Source organism: Panicum virgatum, chromosome 9K (genome assembly GCF_016808335.1).
Source record: "Panicum virgatum strain AP13 chromosome 9K, P.virgatum_v5, whole genome shotgun sequence".
NCBI lineage: Eukaryota > Viridiplantae > Streptophyta > Magnoliopsida > Poales > Poaceae > Panicum > Panicum virgatum.
Genome location: NC_053144.1, coordinates 31,459,477 through 31,481,632, shown reverse-complemented (window position 1 = coordinate 31,481,632; position 22,156 = coordinate 31,459,477). Strand labels below are relative to the sequence as shown.

The 22,156-nt window shown below is 44.6% G+C and overlaps 1 protein-coding gene across 1 annotated transcript; it reads right to left on the bottom strand.

Annotated features, from left to right (window-relative positions):
• Nucleotides 1-19,157: 19,157 nt before the first annotated feature.
• On the bottom strand, nt 19,158-21,479 carry LOC120651248 (probable polyol transporter 6). The gene is made up of 2 exons (XM_039928685.1): nt 21,326-21,479; nt 19,158-20,807 (listed from the first exon to the last, which is right to left on the bottom strand). The coding sequence occupies exons 1-2, from the start codon at nt 21,438-21,440 to the stop codon at nt 19,381-19,383; spliced, it is 1,542 nt and encodes a 513-aa protein (XP_039784619.1). The 5' UTR covers nt 21,441-21,479; the 3' UTR covers nt 19,158-19,380.
• Nucleotides 21,480-22,156: the final 677 nt, after the last annotated feature.

The window sequence follows — 22,156 nt, the reverse complement described above, 5'->3', positions numbered from 1 at the left end:
CGTTATTTGCAGCCGGCTGCCACTGCGCGCCCTTTTCCCGTCCGCCGCTGGGAGCTGAGGTCAGCCACGCCACGCCGACGTCGGCAGCTCCAGGCGGATGGTTTCGATTCGGCACGCAGATCGGCAGATGCCACTTGAGCAACGGAGTTCATACGACCTGTCCATCCAGCAGGCCGATCACTACCAATTTTCCTCTGGAGCTTCTTGACAAGTTGCAGAGAGAGACTCCTGCTTCACTTGACAGTCAACTCCGTGGCTTCTGTTCATACTGCGCCAGTACAAATTTTTGAGGAAAAAGAACAAACTCCATATTACATTTGCATTTTGAATTTTTCCCATTACTGCATTTCTTGCAAATGCCCGATACTCAATTATGCTGCAAAGGCTCAACACTGGTGTGCACATGCCTAACTGACACATTCCTGTTTTTAGTCATTTAGAGCCATTAATTAAGTCTTTATCGAGGTTAGATGCTTCCAGAGTGTACTTTGTTTTAGATTTCCGCATACACCATCCGTTTTTATTTATTATATGTCATATATATTAGATTTATCTTAAATTAAATTTGTCTAACTTTGACCAAATCTATAGAAAAGTATAGCAATAATTATAATATCCAACATATGCACTATCAACCTATACTTCATGGAGGATTCCATGAAACAAATTTGGTATTGTAAAGGTATTGACGACCAAAATTGACAGCAACTTGGAGAGACCGGTCTGATTGGTTTCCTTAGGCAGTCTGACCGGTCAAGGTTTTTGTAATCAGTCTGGCATGACCGACTGCTCTGACAAGTGGATCTGACCGGTCTGTCCGGTCTACCAAGAGTCCGAGAGCAATTAAGAATTTTTATAGATTTAGATCTGTAAAAAAAATTTCTTACGGGGCAAGATCTCCCTACCCTATAAATATAAAGGGCCACAACCAATTTAGGGTAGCCAATCGATCAAATACAAAACTCATCTACTATTTTATTGCCTTTACTTTTATATCCAAACTCTAGCTCTTCCAACCTCATTATCTGTTGTTCTCTTTGTCTCGACGATGTCTGAAGGCGTTCTAGGTGGTCTGTCGATCCTAGAACAACCCTACGTGTGATTGCCCTGACAGGATCCCTCCCCGGCGAGCGTTCATTGGACTTCGCTGGTTTACCTGGCGAATCAGTCTAATCGGTCCCTTAGACCAGTCTGACCGCTTTTGTGTAGGAGGCGCTGCATCGAGCTCTTCCTCGCATTGCACGATCGTGCGTATTCGTGTGTCGATTCAGAAAAGGTGTCAACAAAGTGTTATTGTTTCTTTTTGTAAGTTTGGCTAAAGTTTGCCAAGTTTGATTTAACACTACTCTAATACGATATGTAAATAAAAATAGAGAGAGTATAAAAACGTCTATGAGAGATTAAACGGTATTGCACTGAGTCTTGCTATTTGCAAAAGGAAGTTTTCATGGCGACAAAAGGTGAATAAGTCCAATCATAAGCATTTGAACCGTTTTGAATCAGCTAATGGCATGCCATAGCTCTACATTGTGGAAATCGGTTGAATATATATGTGTGCAATGGAGTGGTTATTGCAATACAGTTGAGTAGGGATGAGGGATCTTAAATTCCATGTAATATATAATTTGTTTCTTTTTTCTATTTTGCATTTTCCCCATATGATATTTGGTCTTAGCTCCAAGGAATGAATCGTCTTTGGAATACTGCACTTGCGGGCTTTACATATACGTGCACAAATGCCAACATGAGTTTAATTGAGGGGCCAATCGTTTGGCACGGCAAGGATTTGTTGTCTAGCTAGTAAGACTATTCCTAGCGTTAGATTTTATTGCACGATTTTATAAAGTGCCATGTCATCTAAATATATTTAAGTTCGTCAATGAATCCACCAATGCAAAGTTTCATTAGCCATAAGATTTAATCGTGAGGCATGTGATTGGGCCCAATTGCATAAAATGAAACTGTGTATCCCACAACCCAAGTTTCAACCAATTTTATAGTCTTAGAAATAGTGTATATAGAGTTTCATCGGGATCAAACTCTCTCTTTCTTCATAATTAGCTTACCATATTATCACAAATACTGATGCATCACTATATTTAATACGCATAAAACCTCTATGAAACTTACACTGGAATTAGCCTTGGCATAACATAAACTAGTGTATCCTCCTTATCTATGGATATAGTGCAAAATGGGCAGGTAGACTTTTATGCTTTTTCTAGACCGGCATGCCACCCTCCTTTTAGGTGTGGAGGGACTACACTCACTGACATGTGGGCCCCATACTCGGGGGGCCGTATGTCAGTGGGAGAGTCTGCAGGGAAGACTCGCCCCCCTTTTAGGAGGAGATTCATAGGATGTTGGCCAAAGAATCCTGCTTGTGTTCACACTAGTAAACTAATGGCATTAACTTACTGCAACGACCCAGAGACTGTTTGATTTTCATTCTAGGAATTCTAGAATGGGTTTGACCGCCCACTAGGATTGCCAAACAAAGGCAGTTTACAAAACTAACTTCAGAACCCTGCGCTAGGAACCCTGACGAATCTAATGAGATCTTTAACCATGTGATTAGAGAATGGTTACTGTAGCATCAATGTAGTAAATCATTGATCAACTACCGTCATTAGATTCGTCTCAAAAAGTTATACTCATCCTTTGTAAATAAACTTCATTTAGTACTCCATGCATATGAGATTTTTTTTGAGAAACATGCATTCTAGGATTCTAGGATTGTAGCGGGCCCACTGAGATACAGCAGGGGACAGGAGTTGCTCCTTGCTCATGTCCTGCCCTTTGAATTGACTAGTCTCTGCAGTCACTAACCTCGAATAAAAGAATTATCATGGTATGTACCATTACACTTTTAATTGTTAGTTATATATAAGAAAAGAAGATGTCATGTCCTAAAGACCTGCCAATTAGAATGTAGCAGTAGAAGCTGGCTCCTACATCCTTGAAACTTGGTGTATATCTATATGTATATTCAAGCACTCAGAAAACAGCTTTTTTTTGTTTAGAAACTACGTCAATCCCTTGTTAGAAAACTTTCCATCAAACTTGGATGGGGCGGAGGGCGATCTGGTGATGAGCACCATAAAAAAAGTACAAAATTATTCTGAAAAAGTGGTTCATCTTCATGGTGGAAAACTTTTTAGCTTTCCAGCATTTCTAGATGGGAACATATCATGTGCAAACCAATCTCTCTGTGCAAATTATGCAAACTTCAATCTGGACCACCGAATCAACATCCAAAGGGTATGGAAGATTGGGTAATTTTACAATTAAACGCCCGTCTTTGGATTGGGTAATCACACTTTTGCAAATCTCCACTCCCACTCCTCCTGCGCACCCCTTGGATGATGATCCGGTGGTGCATATTGAAGTTTGCATAGTTTGTACGGAGAGATTGGTTTGCACCAGATATATTCCCTTTCTAGATATACTCATATATGGCAAAGTCACCTAGTGATACATGCAATTCTATTTTTCTTCACAATAGTAGGACTCTACGGCTTAAACCCACTGCTTGTGCTTGAATGTTCATCTCTGACACCTCTTGGGAATGGCTCTTGCTGTGAAGTTCCAGCCACCATGGCATTTTCATCGTGGATCTTAACAAGCCCTACAAACATTGAGTGCAAACACTATAAGCAAACTATGAAGTTGACCTCTAACTGTCTATACTAGAGTTACCGAACTGCGCTAATGCTGATAGCCATTGAATGCCACCTTGACCGTGAATTCTTCGGGACTGAAAGAGAGATTTACACTATGTTCCATACATATTTTACTTAAAATTATTAAAGTTCTATAAGTTTTGGCAAAGTTATGATTGCAGGATCTACTGACAGAAAATGATGACTAAAATGGTGCCAATACCAGGCTAGCCGGCCCCACCTAAGTTGACTAGTCTTGGCCCCTTTTACCAAGCCACATCATCGATCCAGGGGTAAAGAACACACACTTACCATCATTACAGACCAAAAGACTCCTCCCTGAATTGGACGGACCACACTCTGAAAGTGCATTTGGTGCTCTAAGTGGGTTTTGACGTTGATGACATGCATAATTAATGACCTAATGAGTTTATTGAGCTATGCATAGGCTCAAAATTCATTGAAAGGAAAATGAGTAAGAAAAGATCCCAATTCAAATGAAGAACGATGTTTGAGCTTTAAAGAAGTTTCTTTATTATTTTAGAGTAAATTGCACTCAAAGTCTCCAAACGTATCCCGAAGTTTCACCTAGATCCCTTAACTCTCAAATTATCCATTTGGATCCCTTAATCGTGGTAAGTGATTCATTTGAGGTCCCAAACATGCCACGCAAGCCTCCGACGTTGACGAGGCATGCCACGTGGTAACACGCTGGTATAGATTTACAAAGAAACCCCTATATAATCTTATCTTCTCTCATTTGCTCCTCTCTCCCACCCTCCCTTTCCAATCTCTCCCTCACTCTCCCTTTCCTCTTCTCCACTTGCATTCCATCGAGCACCTCCGCCCGTCGCTGAAGCTCACGTTGGTGCTATTGCTGCGACTGGTGTGACGGCAGCCTGCGCGGTGGGCGTGGCGGCAGCCCGCTCCCGCTTCTCAACCTTGCGGTGCGGCTCGCCATGCACTGGCTTGCGGTCACCATCGCCGTCATGCCCGACAATGTCCACCTCCTCACATCGCTGGTCACTGCGTACCTGTCCGTGGGCGTCACTCTTCGATTGGTGGAACACCCAGCAGCGGGGTCGCCACGTCACGGTCGTCATCTTCGACTTCTTCACAGGGTGCATAGCAGTAGGCGGTGGATGGCCGCCGCTGCCGACGTGGCCACGTCGGGCGTGAAGGAGAGGTTGTCGCTACCACACTGTCACACCCGGTTTTAAGGACAAAACCGAATGCATAATTATATGTATGTCAGGATCAATTTTCATATATATAGAGACATCATAAGTGAATAATCAGTAATAGTATCACGAAAAAGAGAGAATACAACAAATAAAAGACTATCAGAGTTATACAGCTTATCTTTGAAACGAAGGCTTCAAACTTTACAGGCAATCGGCTGGGGGTTGCGTATGCCTAGAACTCAGCAACATCTCTAATAGACTTCACCACAACTTTCTCCTTCTGAGCAACAGTAAGTAAGGGTGAGTACACTTATGGTTGGTACTCAGCAAGGCCATAAGAAATAACCAGAACATGATTTAAGTCTATCTTCAATTAAATTAAGCATGTGAGGGTCCAAGCCGCTCATGACCGTGAGCACGGCCGATATATCAGTTTTACACTCTGCAGAGGTTGTACACTTTCACCACAATTCGCGTAAAAGTTTCGAAGAACTTTGAACCCAACCATGCATGTGCTGACCAGGCACAATACCACACTTCCAAGGTGTGATTGCATAGGGACGCTACGAGGCCTTTCCAAAGATTTCCTAGCATGTAATAACCCGCTAAGGTTTCAAGCCAAAGCGGTCATAACCCTCCCTAATGAGACGGTACCTTAGCCAAGGACCACAAAATCAAAGCCTCAAGAGGACCGAGCTATATCCCGTCGATGCATTCCCTCTTGCCCTTTCGGTAAGATTGTCACAAGCTAAAGTTTCCAATTAATTAGCCAAAACCAGAGCCATATAGTATTGTGGTTGTACTGTTTTCTTAGGTGGTTCTCCATGTTCCAATTAAACAAAGTATTCTTATAAATAAATATAGATAGAAGTATGGCTATGGTCACTTGCCTTTCTCCAGTAAAAAGCTACTCTTACTACTCTTCAACTCTTGTTCACTTGGAAAACTTGATCTTCAAACTTTGAACAATGATCCTTCTACTTGAAGCAATCATCGGGCAACCATACAAAGCAACAAAGTATATCTAAGAACAATACACCAAAAACAAAAGAAAGACTTTTAAAAGAACGCTCTAAAGGATAGGGCTCACTTCTACAGTTACGAGAGCACAAGAAACGCAGAAAACGGAAGTACGGTTGGAAGGATAGAGCTAACGAAAGATTTATATTATAACAGAAAGAAACTATAAGCTAGATTTATTTTAATCAAAGCCACATGTAAAGGATAACTAAAAGAATTATCCTTGTTTATAATTAACTCACGTTATACTTTCATTTGCAAGGGCCAAGCAAAACTTAGTCCAAGTAATATATGTGATTGTCTATGTATAAATTATACTAGTCAATAATTAATTAGAAAGAAACATGTGAGAGCATCTAAATGCACAACTTTATATGATTCGTGTTGAACTAACCAAATTAAATTGAAAGCACATTTGAGTAGATATTAACCCAGTTCACATGAATTATGAAAACCGGAGGTAAACATCTAATTAGCTTTTACTCAGAAAGACTAGATGAGAGAACATTAATCAAATTAAATCTATATTTAATTTTAAAATAGGAACTACGATACAACAATGCTGAAACATGATAGCTCACGCTAAAACAAGACTAACGCAACAAAAACGGGTCGAAACGGATCTAAAACGCGGAAACTAGAGTAGAAACAAGGTTGTAAGGATCTATACGTGATTAACTATAGACTTTAGGGGCTAAAATGAAAGAAAAGGGACTGTTTTGCAAATACTTTTGAACTAGCATGGACTGCGGGTAGATTTTCACAAAAGCGAGGGGTTCTTTTGCAAAAACTCCTGGGGTTGACCAATATCTGGTGTGATCTTGATCAGGGCCGTTAGATCTTGATCGGACGATCCAGAATGGATTGGGGGTCTGGGTGGTGGCGCTGGCGGCAGTTGGCGCGGACGCCGGCGCCGGGCTTCACCGAAATGGCGGTCCCGGGCTCGGTTTCAACTCGGGTTTGGGTCAGGAGGACGAGGACGCGACGGGGAACGCATCTACGGGCTCGGCGAGGGGCAAAGACGCGGTGGAGGACAGGCTCGGAGACGAGGGGTGGAACGTCGGCGACGGCGAGCAATCGAGCACGCGTAGGAGCGAGAGGGAGAGGGGAAAGATGAAAGTGATCTAGGCCTAAGGATGGCAACGGGTCGGGTTCGGATTGGGTGGAGTGTCTGGGTACCCAAAACCAAAACCCGAACTTAAAACCCAAACCCGCCCCGAACACCGATTCGGGTGAAAATTCATCCCCGAAACCAAAACCCATGAATACCCGAAACCCGACGGATAATCCGAAACCCGAAATTATTTTTCACAAACTAGCCTCCACAAACGGGCACAAGCAGCACTCCAACAACTGACATGCACGCGCCCAGCCTCCAAGGCTCCAACGGCGGCACCAATCAGGACCTGGGATTAAAAAAACACGCATGTAGCCATGCACTGTGCCCAACGGCCGACGCCACGCACCCGAATGGCAGGAAACGGATGGCCTAGGCTCTAGGGTGGCCCCATGCGGGAGCAGCGTGCACCCGCTCCACTCCGGTCAAACCTGCGCCTGCCGGGCGTGTCTATACATCACATTCTGCGATTTGAACCGGTTCTATCGCATAAAGAAACGGGCGTGAGGCTGCGTTGCGCGCCAGGCTGGCGGGCGCACGCGGACGGGTGCGACGTGCGCGTCGGCGCAGGAACTACGAACGAACGGGGACGCCGGCCCATTAATCTTATTGGCCTGGAAACATTAATTTTTTTTCATTCGCTTCTTCTTGTTCACATTTTTTGTTCTTTTCTCTCACGAGCTTTCATTTCACGGGCTTTCTGTTCTTATTTGTTTGTAAACATTTCAAACAAAGTGTCAAGTGAAAAAAAATGTTTGAAAACAATTCGCAATGTTCTGGATAGTTATCAGAAATGTTCAGAAATATTGTTCCGAAACATTTCATAGTGTTTTTTATACATATTCATATTTGTTTAGAAACATTTCAGATTGTTCCAGAATAAAATTTACATTTGTTTTGGAAATATTTCAAAGTGTTTTGGAACTTTTAGTTTGTTCCGAAACATTCGGATTTGTTTAGAAACACTCTAGAGTATTCTGATTACATTTGTTTTGAAATATTTCAAAGTGTTTCGTAACATTCTGACTTTTGTTTCTATTGTTCCGTTTTCATAGTGTTCCGAAACTTTCATTTTGTTTCGAAACATTCAGATTTGTTGAAAAACATTTCGAAGTGTTCTGAAATATTTACATCTATCTTGGAAATACTTCAAAAGTTTTCAGAGTGTTCCAAAATGTTTAGTTTGTTTAGAAGCATTCCAGAGTGTTTCGGAACATTTCAAATTTGTTTTGGAAATATTTCAAGTACCAAGCAATATTCTGCAGAAAAAAGAATAAAAAAGAGCAAATAAAATAGAAAGAAGTACATAATCATGTACTCACAAATTGACGACGAAAGCTTGAAACGACTTCTGCCTTACTGTTTGAATGCCAGCCTGCATTGGAAAAATATAGATTTTAATATAATACACTTGGGAAAAATAATAAAATTATTTTAATAAATCTATCAAAATGCGAAAACAACAAAATAGCAAATGAAAAAAAAGTGAAAAGAAAGAAATAAAGAACAAACGAATGTGAAAAGAAAGAATAAAAAAAGAACGAATGAGCCATTGCGAGCAATCGTGAAAAGAACGAATGAGCGAATGAAAAAAAAGAAAGAAAGTGGAACTGGCCGATTCTAATAAGTACAGGGGGTGTGTTTAGATGAGGTGAAAAGAGGGAGAAAAAGGCACATCAGTCACTGTAGTACACTGTAGCATTTTCGTTTGTTTGTGGTAAATATTGTCCTACCATGACCTAACTAGGCTCAAAAGATTCGTCTCGCAACGTACATTAAAACTATGCAATTAGTTTTTTTATTTAACTACATTTAGTACTCCTTGCATGGGTTATTTGCTATATTTAATGTATCGATGCGATAGGAGATGTGATGGATGTGATGGAAAGTTTGGAAATTTGGTGGGAACTAAACACACCCAGGCAAACAGCCAACTTGCCCAGGTGCCTGCACCCTGCAGCGTCATCATGGCCGTGCGCCTGTACCTGCCTTCGGTCTGCGTTGCGCCTGCGACAGCTCGCATGCGGGTAGCACGCGCGATAAATAGAAATCCCCCGCCTGCCCATGCCGCCTGCTCTCCCTGGCAAACGGACGAGCCGGTCCCACCTCCCACACGCCAGGCCAACCACCAGCCGCGGATGATTGAGGCCCTGTTTACATTTTTACCCGTAAACTCTCTAAACGCAAAGAAAACATCACATCAAATATTTTAACACATACATGAAGTACTAAATAAAGTTTATTTATAAAACTTTTTGCATAGATGGAAAGTAAATCACGAGACGAATCTAATGAACCTACTTAATCCATGATTTGCAACAGTGATGCTACAATAACCATCCGCTAATTATGGATTAATCATAGATTAATTAGCATTATTAGATTCGTCTCGTGATTTACAACTCATCTATGCAAAAAGTTTTGTAAATAGACTTCATTTAATACTTTAGATTAGCAAGATTCCATCGCAATTTTTTTTTGCGTTGGAACTAAACACGGCCTGAATCTTTCGGGTTCCCGTTAGAGATCCGCGGATTAAATTAAAGATCCGGTCCAAACCCGCTGCCTTTTGGTATCTGAACCAAAAAAAATCCGTGGGTGAAAATCAAGTCCCAAAACCCGAATCCGCGGACCCAAAATCCACAGATATCCGACCCGACCCAAACCCACTGCTATCCTTATCTAGGCCCCTAAGTGGGTTTTGGTGGTTAATGATAAAATACCATACATTTAATTATGTATTTGAGTATGTGTGCAGGTGATGAGTTAGAACAGGTAATCAAGTGATGATGTATGACCCCTCAAAAGGAAATAAAAAAGAGATGTTCAAGTTTACTCAAGAGATAGATTTTATATTTAAATTTGAGTATAGGAACATCGTACTATCAAGAGGGACTTAGTTTTCAAAAAAAAATTAAGAGGGACTTGATTCCATGGTGTTTGATTTGAAACTAGTGCACAAGAAAATCTAGATAAACATTTGTGAGTCACATATACCATTCAAATAGTTATACATGAGATTATTTCCTGCCAAACCCGGATTCTCCAGGTATAGGCCCGGAATCTCCGGACCTTGCAGCCCGGAATGTCCGGATACTTGAGCCAGAGCATCCAACCCATTTAGCCCAGAGTTTCTGGGCTTATACTCGGGAGTTTCTGGGTAACCCTCCTCCAACGGCTAGTTTCTGAGTGGAGGGGTATAAATACCCCTCCATGCCCCTTCAACCCCTTCTCTTGCCCATTTGACGAGCTGAACTCTAACCTAAACCAAGAAAAGCTCTCACACTCCCCTCTCTCCATCCTTGAATTATTCCTTTGAGGGATTTGAGTGAGAGTGAAGCAAGAGCAAGGATTCGTGCTAGTGAGCCTCATTTCCATCTCTTGAGCACTTGGTTTTGGTCAAGCTCACGGATTTCAAGTTTGTTACTCTTGGAGCCTTGTGCTCCTAGACGGCTGGGCGTGCTTGTGATTGCTCGGCCTCGATTGTGAGCAGCACAAGAAGTTTGTAAGCTTAATTCCTCTCCGAGGAACTCATAGTAAGTGACCTTGGGCTTGAGAGTTGATCTCGCCTTTGGATGAGGAGCATAAGGATTCTTGAGCGCCGTCTCTTAAATCCTTCCTCAACGGAGATGTAGCACCTTAGGGTGTAAACTTGGGAAAACAAATCTTTATCTCTCTTGTGTTGTTTACTTGACCAACTTTCTAGGGTTTGAGCTCGATCTACTCAAATACAAGTTTCTAGTGAGAACTAATTGTTGGAACTTTGCCTCAAGGAACCCCTGGTACTTGTGTTTTTACTCGATCTAATTTCATGCACTGATTCGAGCAGTTTACTTACATCAATTTCATTCCCGGAGTTTCTGGACAAGAACTCCGGAGACTCCGGAACCCAAAACCCGGAGTTTCCGGGCTCCTGCCCGAAGTTTCTGGGCTCATCTGTGACTGACAGATTTAAGTGTTTTTTAAGTTGTAGATTGCCTATTCACCCTCCCCTAGGCATCTTAAGGTCCTTTCAAAAGAGGTATTCGAGCATCCTCAACACCACGTGAAGTTCTGGCGGGGGTCGAACTCGACGAGATTGAGGCGAAACGGCGGTGCGGCGCAGAGCATCCGAGCTCGGCTTTGGCGGTGGCGAAACTAGGGTTTCGCGAAGCGAGAGGTGGAAGCACGGGTCGACAGGTTGAGCGGGGGGGGGGGGGGGGCGTTTCGTGCGCCTTTTATAAGCCGGATGGGCGTGCCTTGGCGTGCGAGCCAAGGGAACCGCAACGGGGGCGAGCGCTGGCTAGACTCTGCTGAGTCCGTGCCCAACCCGGGAGGAAGAAGATGGCCCTGATGGGCGGGGCCCACGTGGCGGTGACGATGAGAGATGGCAGGGCGGAGTGGGCCAAGTGAAGAGGTTTGGGCCAGTTTGGGATGAAGAGAAAAAAAGGAAAGAAGAGGGAAGAGATGGGCCGGCTACTGGGCTGAGGGAAAGAAGAGAGGGGAAGAAAAAGAGACTTGGGCTGGACCAAAAGGAAGGGGGTAAAGGGGATAATTTTTGCATTTTTGAAATTGATTCAAACAATTTGAGTTCAAATTTGATTCAAGAATTCAATTTGAAATTGAAACTCAAACAATAAAACAATGCAATGCGACATGAATGTAACACAGGGAAAATTTTAATTTAATTTAGAAAACAACCAATATATATATATTCTTACACACTAAATTCCCTGTGAAGAAAATAAATGTTGGGAAAATTTTTAAAATTATGAGAAAATTGTTGTTTTATTTATACTTTTAATCACATCCTGAAATCTAAAAATTTTAGGGTGTGACACACACTCATTGAAGAGCTCTGAATGGGAGGTGTCGCCGTTATCGCTGTAGCAACCCATGCTCTGCCGCCGTGGGGAGCTAGACGCAACAAACTCTATTCGAGAGAGAAGGACCGGGTGGGAACCCTAGGGCCGGTGGGGGGAGTGGGATGGAATTGGTTCCTTGCTCTGCCAGCGGTGGTGAAGCGAAGTAAGGAAGACAAGAACATATTAAATAAAGAAGGGGCAGGTGGGTTACAGTCTGCAAGAAGACAAGAATGGAGACGAAGGCGTGGCCGAATGATGCGGGCGAGGTGGCGCCGTGCTGCGGTGGCGGAGGAGTCCCTGGCTGTGGCGAGGCATCGCATGGCGAAGGATGAGGTGGAGGAGGAGAGGCTGGATGAGAGGCTACCGCGGGCCGCGATGCTGGAGCCAGGCCTGGGCTTGCACAAAGCATGCACGGGCCGACGACCGGCGCGACGGCGGCCTACGCAAGCGGCAGTCGCGCGTACGGCGCCATGGCAGCATGTGCAGCCAGCTGTTCGAGGAAAGTCAACGTCCCTTGCAGTGGCGAGCGGAGGATAGAGGAGAGAGAGGATATTGAATTAAAATAATAGAAATTAGAGGGGGTTTCTTTGTAAATCTTTGCTACCGTGGTATCACGTGGCATGCCACGTGAGCATTGAAAGCTCGTGTGGCATGTTTGGGACCTCGGATAAACTATTTAATATTATTTAGGGACCTAAATGGACGATTTGAGAGTTTAGGGACCTAGGTGAAACTTCGGGAAAAGTTTGGGGACCTTGAGTGCAATTTACTCTTTATTTTATATTTTGAATTAGTGTATTTTATGTTTTGATTTAGGGTATAGGAAATACGGTAGTATAAAGGGGAATCCAGAAAGATTGCATGAAGATGCCAAAGTGCTTGAATGAGATGCTAATTACCCATGAGAGAGACACAAATCACACAATTACACTTTCAGTTTCCTGCAGTTTCAGCTTAGGTCGGAAGTTCCAACAAAGGCTAGAAGTTGCCACTAACTTCCAACAAGGGATACTTGGCCAACTATTTTTAACTAGGTTGGAAGTTCTGACCTAGGGTCAAAAGTTCTGACAATCACTTATCCTACACAGCAACAACTAGTTTTTGGGACTCGGGTATTCATACCCCCTCAGCTCCTCCTTCATTTGCTGCTAACCTAACTACGAACACTCCTGCACAAGGATTTCTACTCATCCTAATCTCTTCTAGAGCTAAACCTTGCTTGATTTGAGCTAGGGCTTGGGTGATTGAGATGTGTGGCTTCAGTTCTTGAGTGAAAAGGCAGCCATGTCATCTCAAGAGCACTAGGAGCATCTTTATCCTTGGATTTAGGTTCGTTACTCTTAAAGCTTGCTTCTAGATGGTTAAGCATCACCCGATTGAGCATCCTCTCATGTGTGTGTGTGTGTGTGTGCGCGCGCGCGCGCGCGCCCTGGAAAGTTTATATTACCTTTCCTTTGTGGATTTCATAGCAAGTGACTCAATCCTCCATTGTGGTTGATTTAGAGAGAGGGAAAGACTCAAGGCACAAGCCTGCTCTCTATGAGCTCTTCAACAGAGACGTAGCTTCCTTAGTGAGAGTGAACTTTGGGAACAAATATTGTGTCTCTTGTCCAGGTTGCATCTATTTAGTTGTTGTTGACATAGAGCTTGTTTTGTCCCGACCTATGTTTTCATGTTGTTTCTCTGTGCAAGACCACCTGCAGGTTCCTCTAGAATTCAGTGCTGAACTTTTGATTCAAACATGTTCTGCAAATTCAAGTTCAATTTTGAATTTCGTTAAGTTCTTATTATTGTCGAAAGTTTCAGTCCATCGAAACTTCCTACACACTGTCGGAAGTTCCGACCTATTGAACCGGTGTGAAGAATTTTTTAGGTATTTCAGAAACACCTATTCACCCCTACTAGGCATCACCAAGATCATTTCAATTGGTATCGGAACCTAGTCTTTTGATTAAGGCTTAAGTGCTATGGAATTTCAAGATGTCACATGATGGGGATGGTGTTGACGTTGCCAAAGTTGCCATTGCTCAAGCCAATGTCGATGCAAGCCTTGCGGAGAGTTTCGGAAACCCCTTTGGGAATCGAGCCTCTAAACTCCCTTTCTCCATCCAATGCGAGCCCCCCCTTCTATGGAACAAACAAAAGAATTTTAGTCTCATATCTGTGAACTCCCATTCCCATACATCAATCACCCTCAACCAAATGAGCTGTCAAGTCTCAACCAAAACCTTCTCATCCTCTTGTCTTCTCTCTGTCACATGAGGACTCCCTGCATCGTCATCCCTGATGCCGCCGTCGTGACCTTCCCGCTCCCGTTGTCGTCCGAACCACTACCACGGCCACCTGAGCGCCATCGCAATTGCCACCATATATGACATCCCCTATGCCATCCATGGCCTCCTCTCGCCCGTCATGGTCCAAGCCACTACTGCGGCCTCTCCTGCACCATTCACGTCCTCCCTGCGCCCCCATCGCCGTCCGTCACTGTCCCTAGGGCCACCACCTCCCCTCGCCCTCACCGTCCCCATGCCTACTTTCTCCTCCCCGCATTTCTCACCTTTACCGCTGCCGCCACAGCCTCCACCGCCAAGCGTCATGCTCGGGTCGGCACAACCACGCCAGGCTGATGTGCTTGTCGTGCTGGCATGGTACGACGATGCGTGTTTAGTGTCGTGCCAAGGCCGTGTTAGTGTATAGGGCCAGCTTAGAGCCGATGCAGCGGAGGCGACCGCCAAGGGCCCATGGAGGCGAGGAGCCCAACATCAAATCTATTGTACAGGGATATGGACCGGCCTACTAATCTAATCGCCGGCAGAAGACGAGGTGTCGTTGCCTTGGTCTCTGCTACTTGCTGCCGGCTTCCGTTCCTGATCAGCAATTCCTACTTCTTGCTTTCTATTCCTGATCGGCTCGGCTATTCTTTTTCCTGATTGGTAATTCTAATTAAAGATACTTTATTTAGTGTCTTAGATATTTTGCTCTTTTTCATGAATGGCTTGGCTATGTGCAGCATTGAGAAAGATATCTTGGACAACATTAATCTAGATATGATTGTTATTGACTTTGCGTCAAGAAATGCTGGAAGGAGCTTTTTTGTGATGGGCTGAAATATTATTATCGATGGAGTCATGGGGTTTAGCTATTATTTGAGATAATCATATACTCATTTTATTTTCTATTCTTTTGTTTGTATTATAGACATTGTTCTTCAAGAATTATATTTTTTTAGATAATGGAACAGTCATATCCCGACCTCTATGTCGCAAGTTATATCCAGCCCTTATTACAAAGTAAACACCACCAGATGCAAAGGAGAAAGGGAAATGGTTTTAAAAGCAAAGCCTATTTCTAAACTACCACCCATGTCTCGCTAAGATCTCCATAGCGGTTGATTCCAAGGCCCAACACGCTGCTGAGATGGCATTTCGATCCTCCTCCTTGTAAAGTATCGCCCACGTCCTTCTCAAATGTGTGGCCCTGAAAAGAATCTGCAAACATGTTTGCCTTTTAACATTATAAAAACAATATCATTTCTATAAAACCAGAAGGCCAACATAAAGTGCTAACCCCCGTATAAATCAAGTTTTTATGTCCCCTTTAATTCCAAATAACCAAGACCCGAACATATGTGTAATACTTTTGGGTCTATGTGTTCGAAATATGTCCTAGAGGCAATCGTAAAGATGATCATATTTCAATGTATTCATGCTTAACAAAGTGTTCTTTGAATATCCATGAAAGGCAACTTGTATTGTTTAAGCAATTATGTGAATTGTTTGTGAAACACTTTACTTGTATGGTTATTTTAAAGATGTTCCTAGTCGGAGTTCATGGAAAGAACACGCATGAATATTAGACTAGCACATGTATTAGTTGTTGACTATGTTTCACGAGTCGATATGGAGATATCAAACTAATAATGTGGGCTCATGTAGGACATGAGACTGAACCGACCCGACACGAGAGATGGTGATTTCTCATTACACAATATGTACATTGTGTCTTTAGACCTGAGATTGTCGCATGTACTCAAGATGTGAACCAGCTTACTTAGGAGCTATCAAATGTACTCCTGCAATTGGGTAGTTATAAAGGTGGTTTTTGGGTTTGTCAAGAAGCATGTTGTGAGACATGGTCAGTCAAAATGGAATTTGCCCCTCTCTGTTATCAAAAGAGCATGGCCATGCAAGGGTTAAGTATTAACCAAGGATCTGAATCACGGCATCGAGAAAAAGAGGTCAGCTTGGAGCTCGACCAAATATCGTGTGGCAAAAAGAATAGAAACTCCGGATAGTCCGGAAACAGGTCCGTATACTCCGGACAAGGGTTCGGACATCCAATCCAGAACCCCGGATACTCCAGGTATAGGCCCGAATACTTCAGAATTGGGTTCGGACGTCCGATCAGGTGTCCCGGATACTCCGGTTATAGGCCCGGAGACTCTAAAACTTTTGCATATTGTGATGGCTCGTCTGATTTGATCCTTGCATGCGTTTAGGAGTCATATGTCTTGCTAGAGGCCGCTATCAACTATTGGACAGAGTAAGAGTACTCGGGCCATGACTATTCGCACGTGAGCCCATGGGGTCACACACTTAAGGGGATGGAAGCCCAACGAGGATGAGATCTGAGTTGAATTTGGCTCAGGGCTTGGAAGCCCAACTAGGGCGCAATCAGGACTATATATACAAGGGGTGAGGTTCATGGAGAAGGACCAGATCTCTCTCTTCTCATGCCCGCGTCCATTGCCTGCTCTTGCGCCTTAGCCCTAGGTTTCTCTTGCGGTCCTAGCAGTCCAGAGCGTGATGCTTCCTCCGCTGTACGTGTGTATAACTTGGAGGTGTCGCATCTGCTGCACAAGGACGAGCCGCACGTGAGGAGGTTCTCGCAACTGCAGTGCTGGCTTCCATCTGCACTACATCGACGCGCTTCAGAAGTTCTGCACCCGCGCGTCTAGTGGTAAACTCGTGACCTATAATAGTAGTAGTTCCTGGTTTATGGGTGTAAAATTTTTTGTTTTTGGCTGCCCATATCCCTACACTATGAATACTGAAAGTTGGGTGAACTATTCTCCAAACTAACTTAGCTAGATGATGATCAAGGAAAAAGTGAGCAATGGTTTCTTCAGCTAAAATAACAACATTGCATACTTCCATTCCAATTGCGTTTAGCCAAGTTATCTTTGTTGAAATAACCCCACGGTGCAACAGCCAAATGAACACCTTTACTTTAAGAGGGATTTTTAGTTTCCATAGCGGTTTATTTATCGATAGGATTATCTCATCCATGAGAGCAGCGTACATGGAGTGGACTGAGAATTGTCCACTTTTGTGGAGTAACCAGATGCAAAGATCAAGGTTATTTATCTGCACGTTGGAGGCTAGATACACCAGCTCCTTCCAATCATCCATATTCCGCCCAATCAAATTTCTTCAAAAAGATATGTTGAAAGGGACGAAACTTACGACCTGTTGCACGGTGTCATATTTTCGGCGAACCAGGTTATAAAGATTGGGAAAGCGCTCCCTAAAGGAGGTGCGCCCCAACAAGACATCATCCCAGAAACTTACTTGTTCACCATTATGAACCTTGAAAGAAACCCATAGTTAGAAATCGTTATTGACCTTTATTAGCCCTGACTAAAACTGGGAATTCCCAGTTTTTTCTCCACTTGAGCAATTGTTTTGTTGGCGGGATACTTGTTTTGGAGCAATTGTTGCCAAATGCCCTCCTCGTTAATAAGCTTGAAAAGCCATTTACTGAGAAGACATTTGTTTTGTGTTTCTAAATCCATAATTCCTAGGCCACCTTGCTCCTTAGGTCTACACATTATGCTCCACTTTGTTAGTCTTTGTTTTCTTTTGTGCACATCCCCTTGCTAGAAGAACCTTGATCTAAAGTGATCTAACTTCTTTAGAACTTTTTTTGGAATCTCAAAGGAGAGCATATAGACTGAAAGATTGCTGAGGACCGAGTTAATTAAAGTGAGCCTACCTCCATACGAAAGCAGCTTACTTTTCCATGTGCTTAGCTTCCTTTCAAATCTATCCTTAATAACTTTCCAATCTTTGTTACTGATTCATTTATAGTGCAGGGGGATTCCCAAATATGTGAAGGGTGCCTCTCCAACATTACATCCAAAGATGTTCATGTATTCTTGTTGCACCTCTTTTGCTTCAATGAAGCAGAACAATTCATTTTTATGAAAATTAATCTTGAGTCCGGATAGCTACTCAAACATGGTCAGCAACAGCTTCATGTTTTTGGCTTCCTCAAAGTTATGCTCCATAAAAATGATTGTATCATCTGCATATTGTAAAATAGATATACGACCATCCACTAGATGTGGGACAAGGCCTGAGATCTGTCCATGCTGTTTTGCCCTTTCAATCAAAATTGCCATCATATCTGCAACCAAATTGAATGCAAAGGCGACAATGGATCTCCCTATCTCAACTCTCGAGCCCTTTTCCGTTTGGATCTATTTACTGATGTCATCATTGACTTTGATCTCTACACTTCCCTTTGTTACAAAAGCTTCAATCCAGAAACACCACAGTTCTGGAAAGTCTTTCATCTATAGGGTTTGCTGGACAAAATTCTAATTGACTTTATCATATGACTTTTCAAAGTCAAGTTTTAAATTAACTCCATTAAGTTTTTTGCATTGGAGTTCGTGTAGTATTTCATGAAGGACCACAACTCCCTCAAGAATGTGTCTTCTTGGTTTGAAAGCAGATTGAGTTGGCGAATTATTTTATCCGCCACATTCAAAAATTATATATATGTCATTAGTATTATTATCTCCTTTATTATATTAAAAAATTATTTAGTCCAAGAGGCCCTCAAGCTCGCTCGGGGGCACTCAAAATCATAGAGCCGGCCCTGTGTCGTGTAGTGCCGTGTGTCGTACGGCCGATTTGGCCATCATGCAACTGCCCAAGAGACGGCAATGGAAGCAAACAAAATTACAAATATACTAGCATTTCACCACCTTGCTTCTGAGGTGTTGTTTGGTTCCAGAAGTTTTTTTTAGCCTCTGTCACATCAAAAGAAATCTATCCATTTAGGAATATCAAATAAAATTTGTTTATAAATGTTTTTTTGACAGATGAGTGCTAATTCGCGAGATGAATCTAATGAGCTTAATCAATCCATAATTTGCTACTGTAATGCTATAGTAATCATCCGCTGATTACAAATTAATATACCTCATTAGATTTGTCTCACAATTTAGTCCCAGAGTTCTGCAATTAGTTTTGTAATTAAACTTCATTTAATATTTTTAAATATTAAAATTCTTTTGATGTGACATGGTTAGTCACTCGAACCAAACAAACCCTAAACAATACGATTGCTACAACCACACTTGCTATGCGTGGGTGCAGGAGTGTACACAGGGAGTCCATCTTTCTACCCCAATGCCCCATATTCCCATGTGAATCTATTATCTACCCATGCATTCCGTGGCACAACTGCTCACAAACACAGTAAAAAAAGAACTGCACACAAACACAGGTGCGTCTCTTCTGTCTTCCCGTTGCCCCATCACATCACGGTTGCGCCTTGGCGTTGCCCTCGGCCACCGTCGACTTCCGCATCTCCACCGCCGGCACCTTTCCGCGGTGCGCGCACCATCCGTGGCTGAACACTTGTTCGATCTCCTCCAGCGGCCGGCCCTGCGTCTCTGGGCAGAGGAAGTAGAAGAACGCGGCGGCCACCACGGACAGCCCCGCGAACAGGAAGAAGGCGCCGCCGATGGTCATCGCCTTGTACAGCGACACGAACGTCATGGACACCGTGGCGTTTATCAAGCGGTTGATGGCCACGCCCACGCTGGTGCCCTGCGCTCGCAGCCGGAGCGGGAACACCTCCGAGCTGTAGGTCCACGTGACGGGGCCCACGCCGATGGAGAAAGACGCCACGAAGGTGAACACCGTGGCGATGGCCAGCACCACCGCCCACTGCGCCGCGTGGTGCGGCGCCGAGCGCTCGACGACGGTGAGCCCGAGCCCGAGGCAGGCCAGCGAGGCGATGATGCCCGCCAGGCTGGAGAGGTAGAGCCTCCGCCGGCCGATGCGGTCCACGAGCAGGATGGCGGCCAGGATGAACACCGTCTTGGTCACGCCCACGCCGACGGTCGCCCCGAGGATCTCGTTCCGGGTCGCGATGCCGGCGGCCTTGAAGATGCGCGGGCTGTAGAGCAGCACCGCCTCGATGCCCGTCAGGTGATTGAAGAAGTGCACGCCCAGGGCTGCCACCAGGATGCGCCGCACGGGCGGCGTCGGGTGCACGAACAGCTCCCTCCACACGCCCTTGCCGCTGCTTTTCGGCGCGGCCACGCCCGGGGCGGAGTCAACGGCGAGCCCGGCCGCGGTCTTGATCTCCGCCAGCCGCACCTGCGCCTCGTCCTCCGTTTCGCACTCGCGCCGCAGCACGGCGAGCGCCTCCTCGGCTCGTCCCTGCATGACGAGCCACCGCGGCGACTCGGGCATCGCGAACACGCCGACCGCGAGCAGGGCGCTCGGGAGCGCGCCGAGCCCCAGCATGGCGCGCCAGCCGTAGATAAGAGGCAGTTTGGCGAGCAGGTAGTTGGCCACGTAACCGAGGAGGATGCCGAGGCTGATGCAGATGTCAGGGAGCGAGCTGAGCGCGCCGCGGGACTCCGCGGAGGCGATCTCGGCCGCGTAGACGGGTGCGATCATGAGCGCGTAGCCGACGCCGACGCCTGCGACGCAGCGGCCGACCAGGAGCGTGGCGAAGTTGGGCGCCAGGCCCATGAGGACGGAACCCACGAAGAAGATGCAAGCCGCAAAGGAGATGGTGCGGCGGCGGCCGACCCAGTCAGAGATGCGGCCGGCGGTGAGAGAACCGACGAGGGCGCAGATGTTGAGGATGCCGGCGAGGACCTGCACCTGCGCGTCGTTCGTCTTGAGGTCGTCCTTGATGAACAGCATCGCGCCGCTCATCACACCGGTGTCTGCATATACCCAATTGCCCATTGGCTCGGTTGTGATTCCCCTTGCAGTAGTACATGAACTGAATTCATTGTTTCTAATAAATTGCTATACATTTGAAATTTGCGTTAATTTTTGTATGTCTTAATTAAGTTGTGAAATTGGGAACACTTACTGGCTTGTGAAACATTGCGGACACTACCCGCCACTTAAGCAAAATAACTCTAGTTCAGGAGTCTCAAGATCTGCAGGTCTGCTCTTTCGGATATGCTCGTTTGCGTTGTATTTCTAAAAACTAGAAAAATATAAATAAAATAATTTAAAATCTATCACAAACAACTCAGAGGAAACGTAGTCAACAACACTTCGACTGTCAACGTGATCAAGAAAATAATGCACATGGCTCGAACCATGTTGTAGACTTGCAGTGATGACTTTTAACTTCGTTTCTGGACTGAATGAAGCTTTATACGCCAACTTCCAATCATTCGTCATCAAGTTTTATTGTTGAGAGAGAGAGAGAGAGAGAGAGAGAGTTTACCGTAGCCCATTAGGATGGAGATGATAGAGCCAACAATGGAGCACGCTACGGCATACTTGCTCTTCTTCCTCCCCTCCTTCCGTCCATTGCAATTCCTTTGCTCCTCTTCTCCCATGGCTTCTCGTCCGGCTAGCTAAGCTTGTCCACCTCTCTCTCTCTCTCTCTCTCTCTCTCTCTCTCTCTCTCTCTCTCTCTCTCTCTCTGGCACAGTGTACTCTCGGCAAGTCAAGCAACGACCTCCCTGCAGTCCTTATAGAGCCGATCACGTGTGTGGTGTGTCACCAGTCAGTCAGTAGGTAGCCGAAACATGCTACCACACGTATCCGGCTAGAAAGGTCAAAGTCAAATGGGGAAGCTCGGTTTTCTTACTAACCAGCGTGCCCTTTTCTATTCGCCGGTTCGCCCGGCTCCCGAAGATACCAAAGGATATAGTAGCTAAATTAAGGACTGTTTGCAATGTATACGTATCGAGTGGAAGCGTACACTTCAATTTTCAAACATGGGTTACAATGACGTGAATGTTATTCTAGGGCCGTATACCATCAACAAGTTCAAGGTGGATCAGTGGATGATCACGCAGCTGGTTCCCAACCGTTATATTATTTAGTGGGATCAGTTCCCCGATTGAAGCTGTAGTTAGTGAGTTGATCCCATAAGCAATGCCCCTTGTGAGTTTTTTTTAAGAAATTTTCTCTCTGGACTTATCCAGGCCAGGTCCAGGGTGTTCTAGGAAATGTTATATTTTGCTCCTTGGGTGACCGGAAGTCACCTTATCACATAACATGGTAAGACTCGAATATATATTTTTTAAAAAAAAATAGATGCAGACCC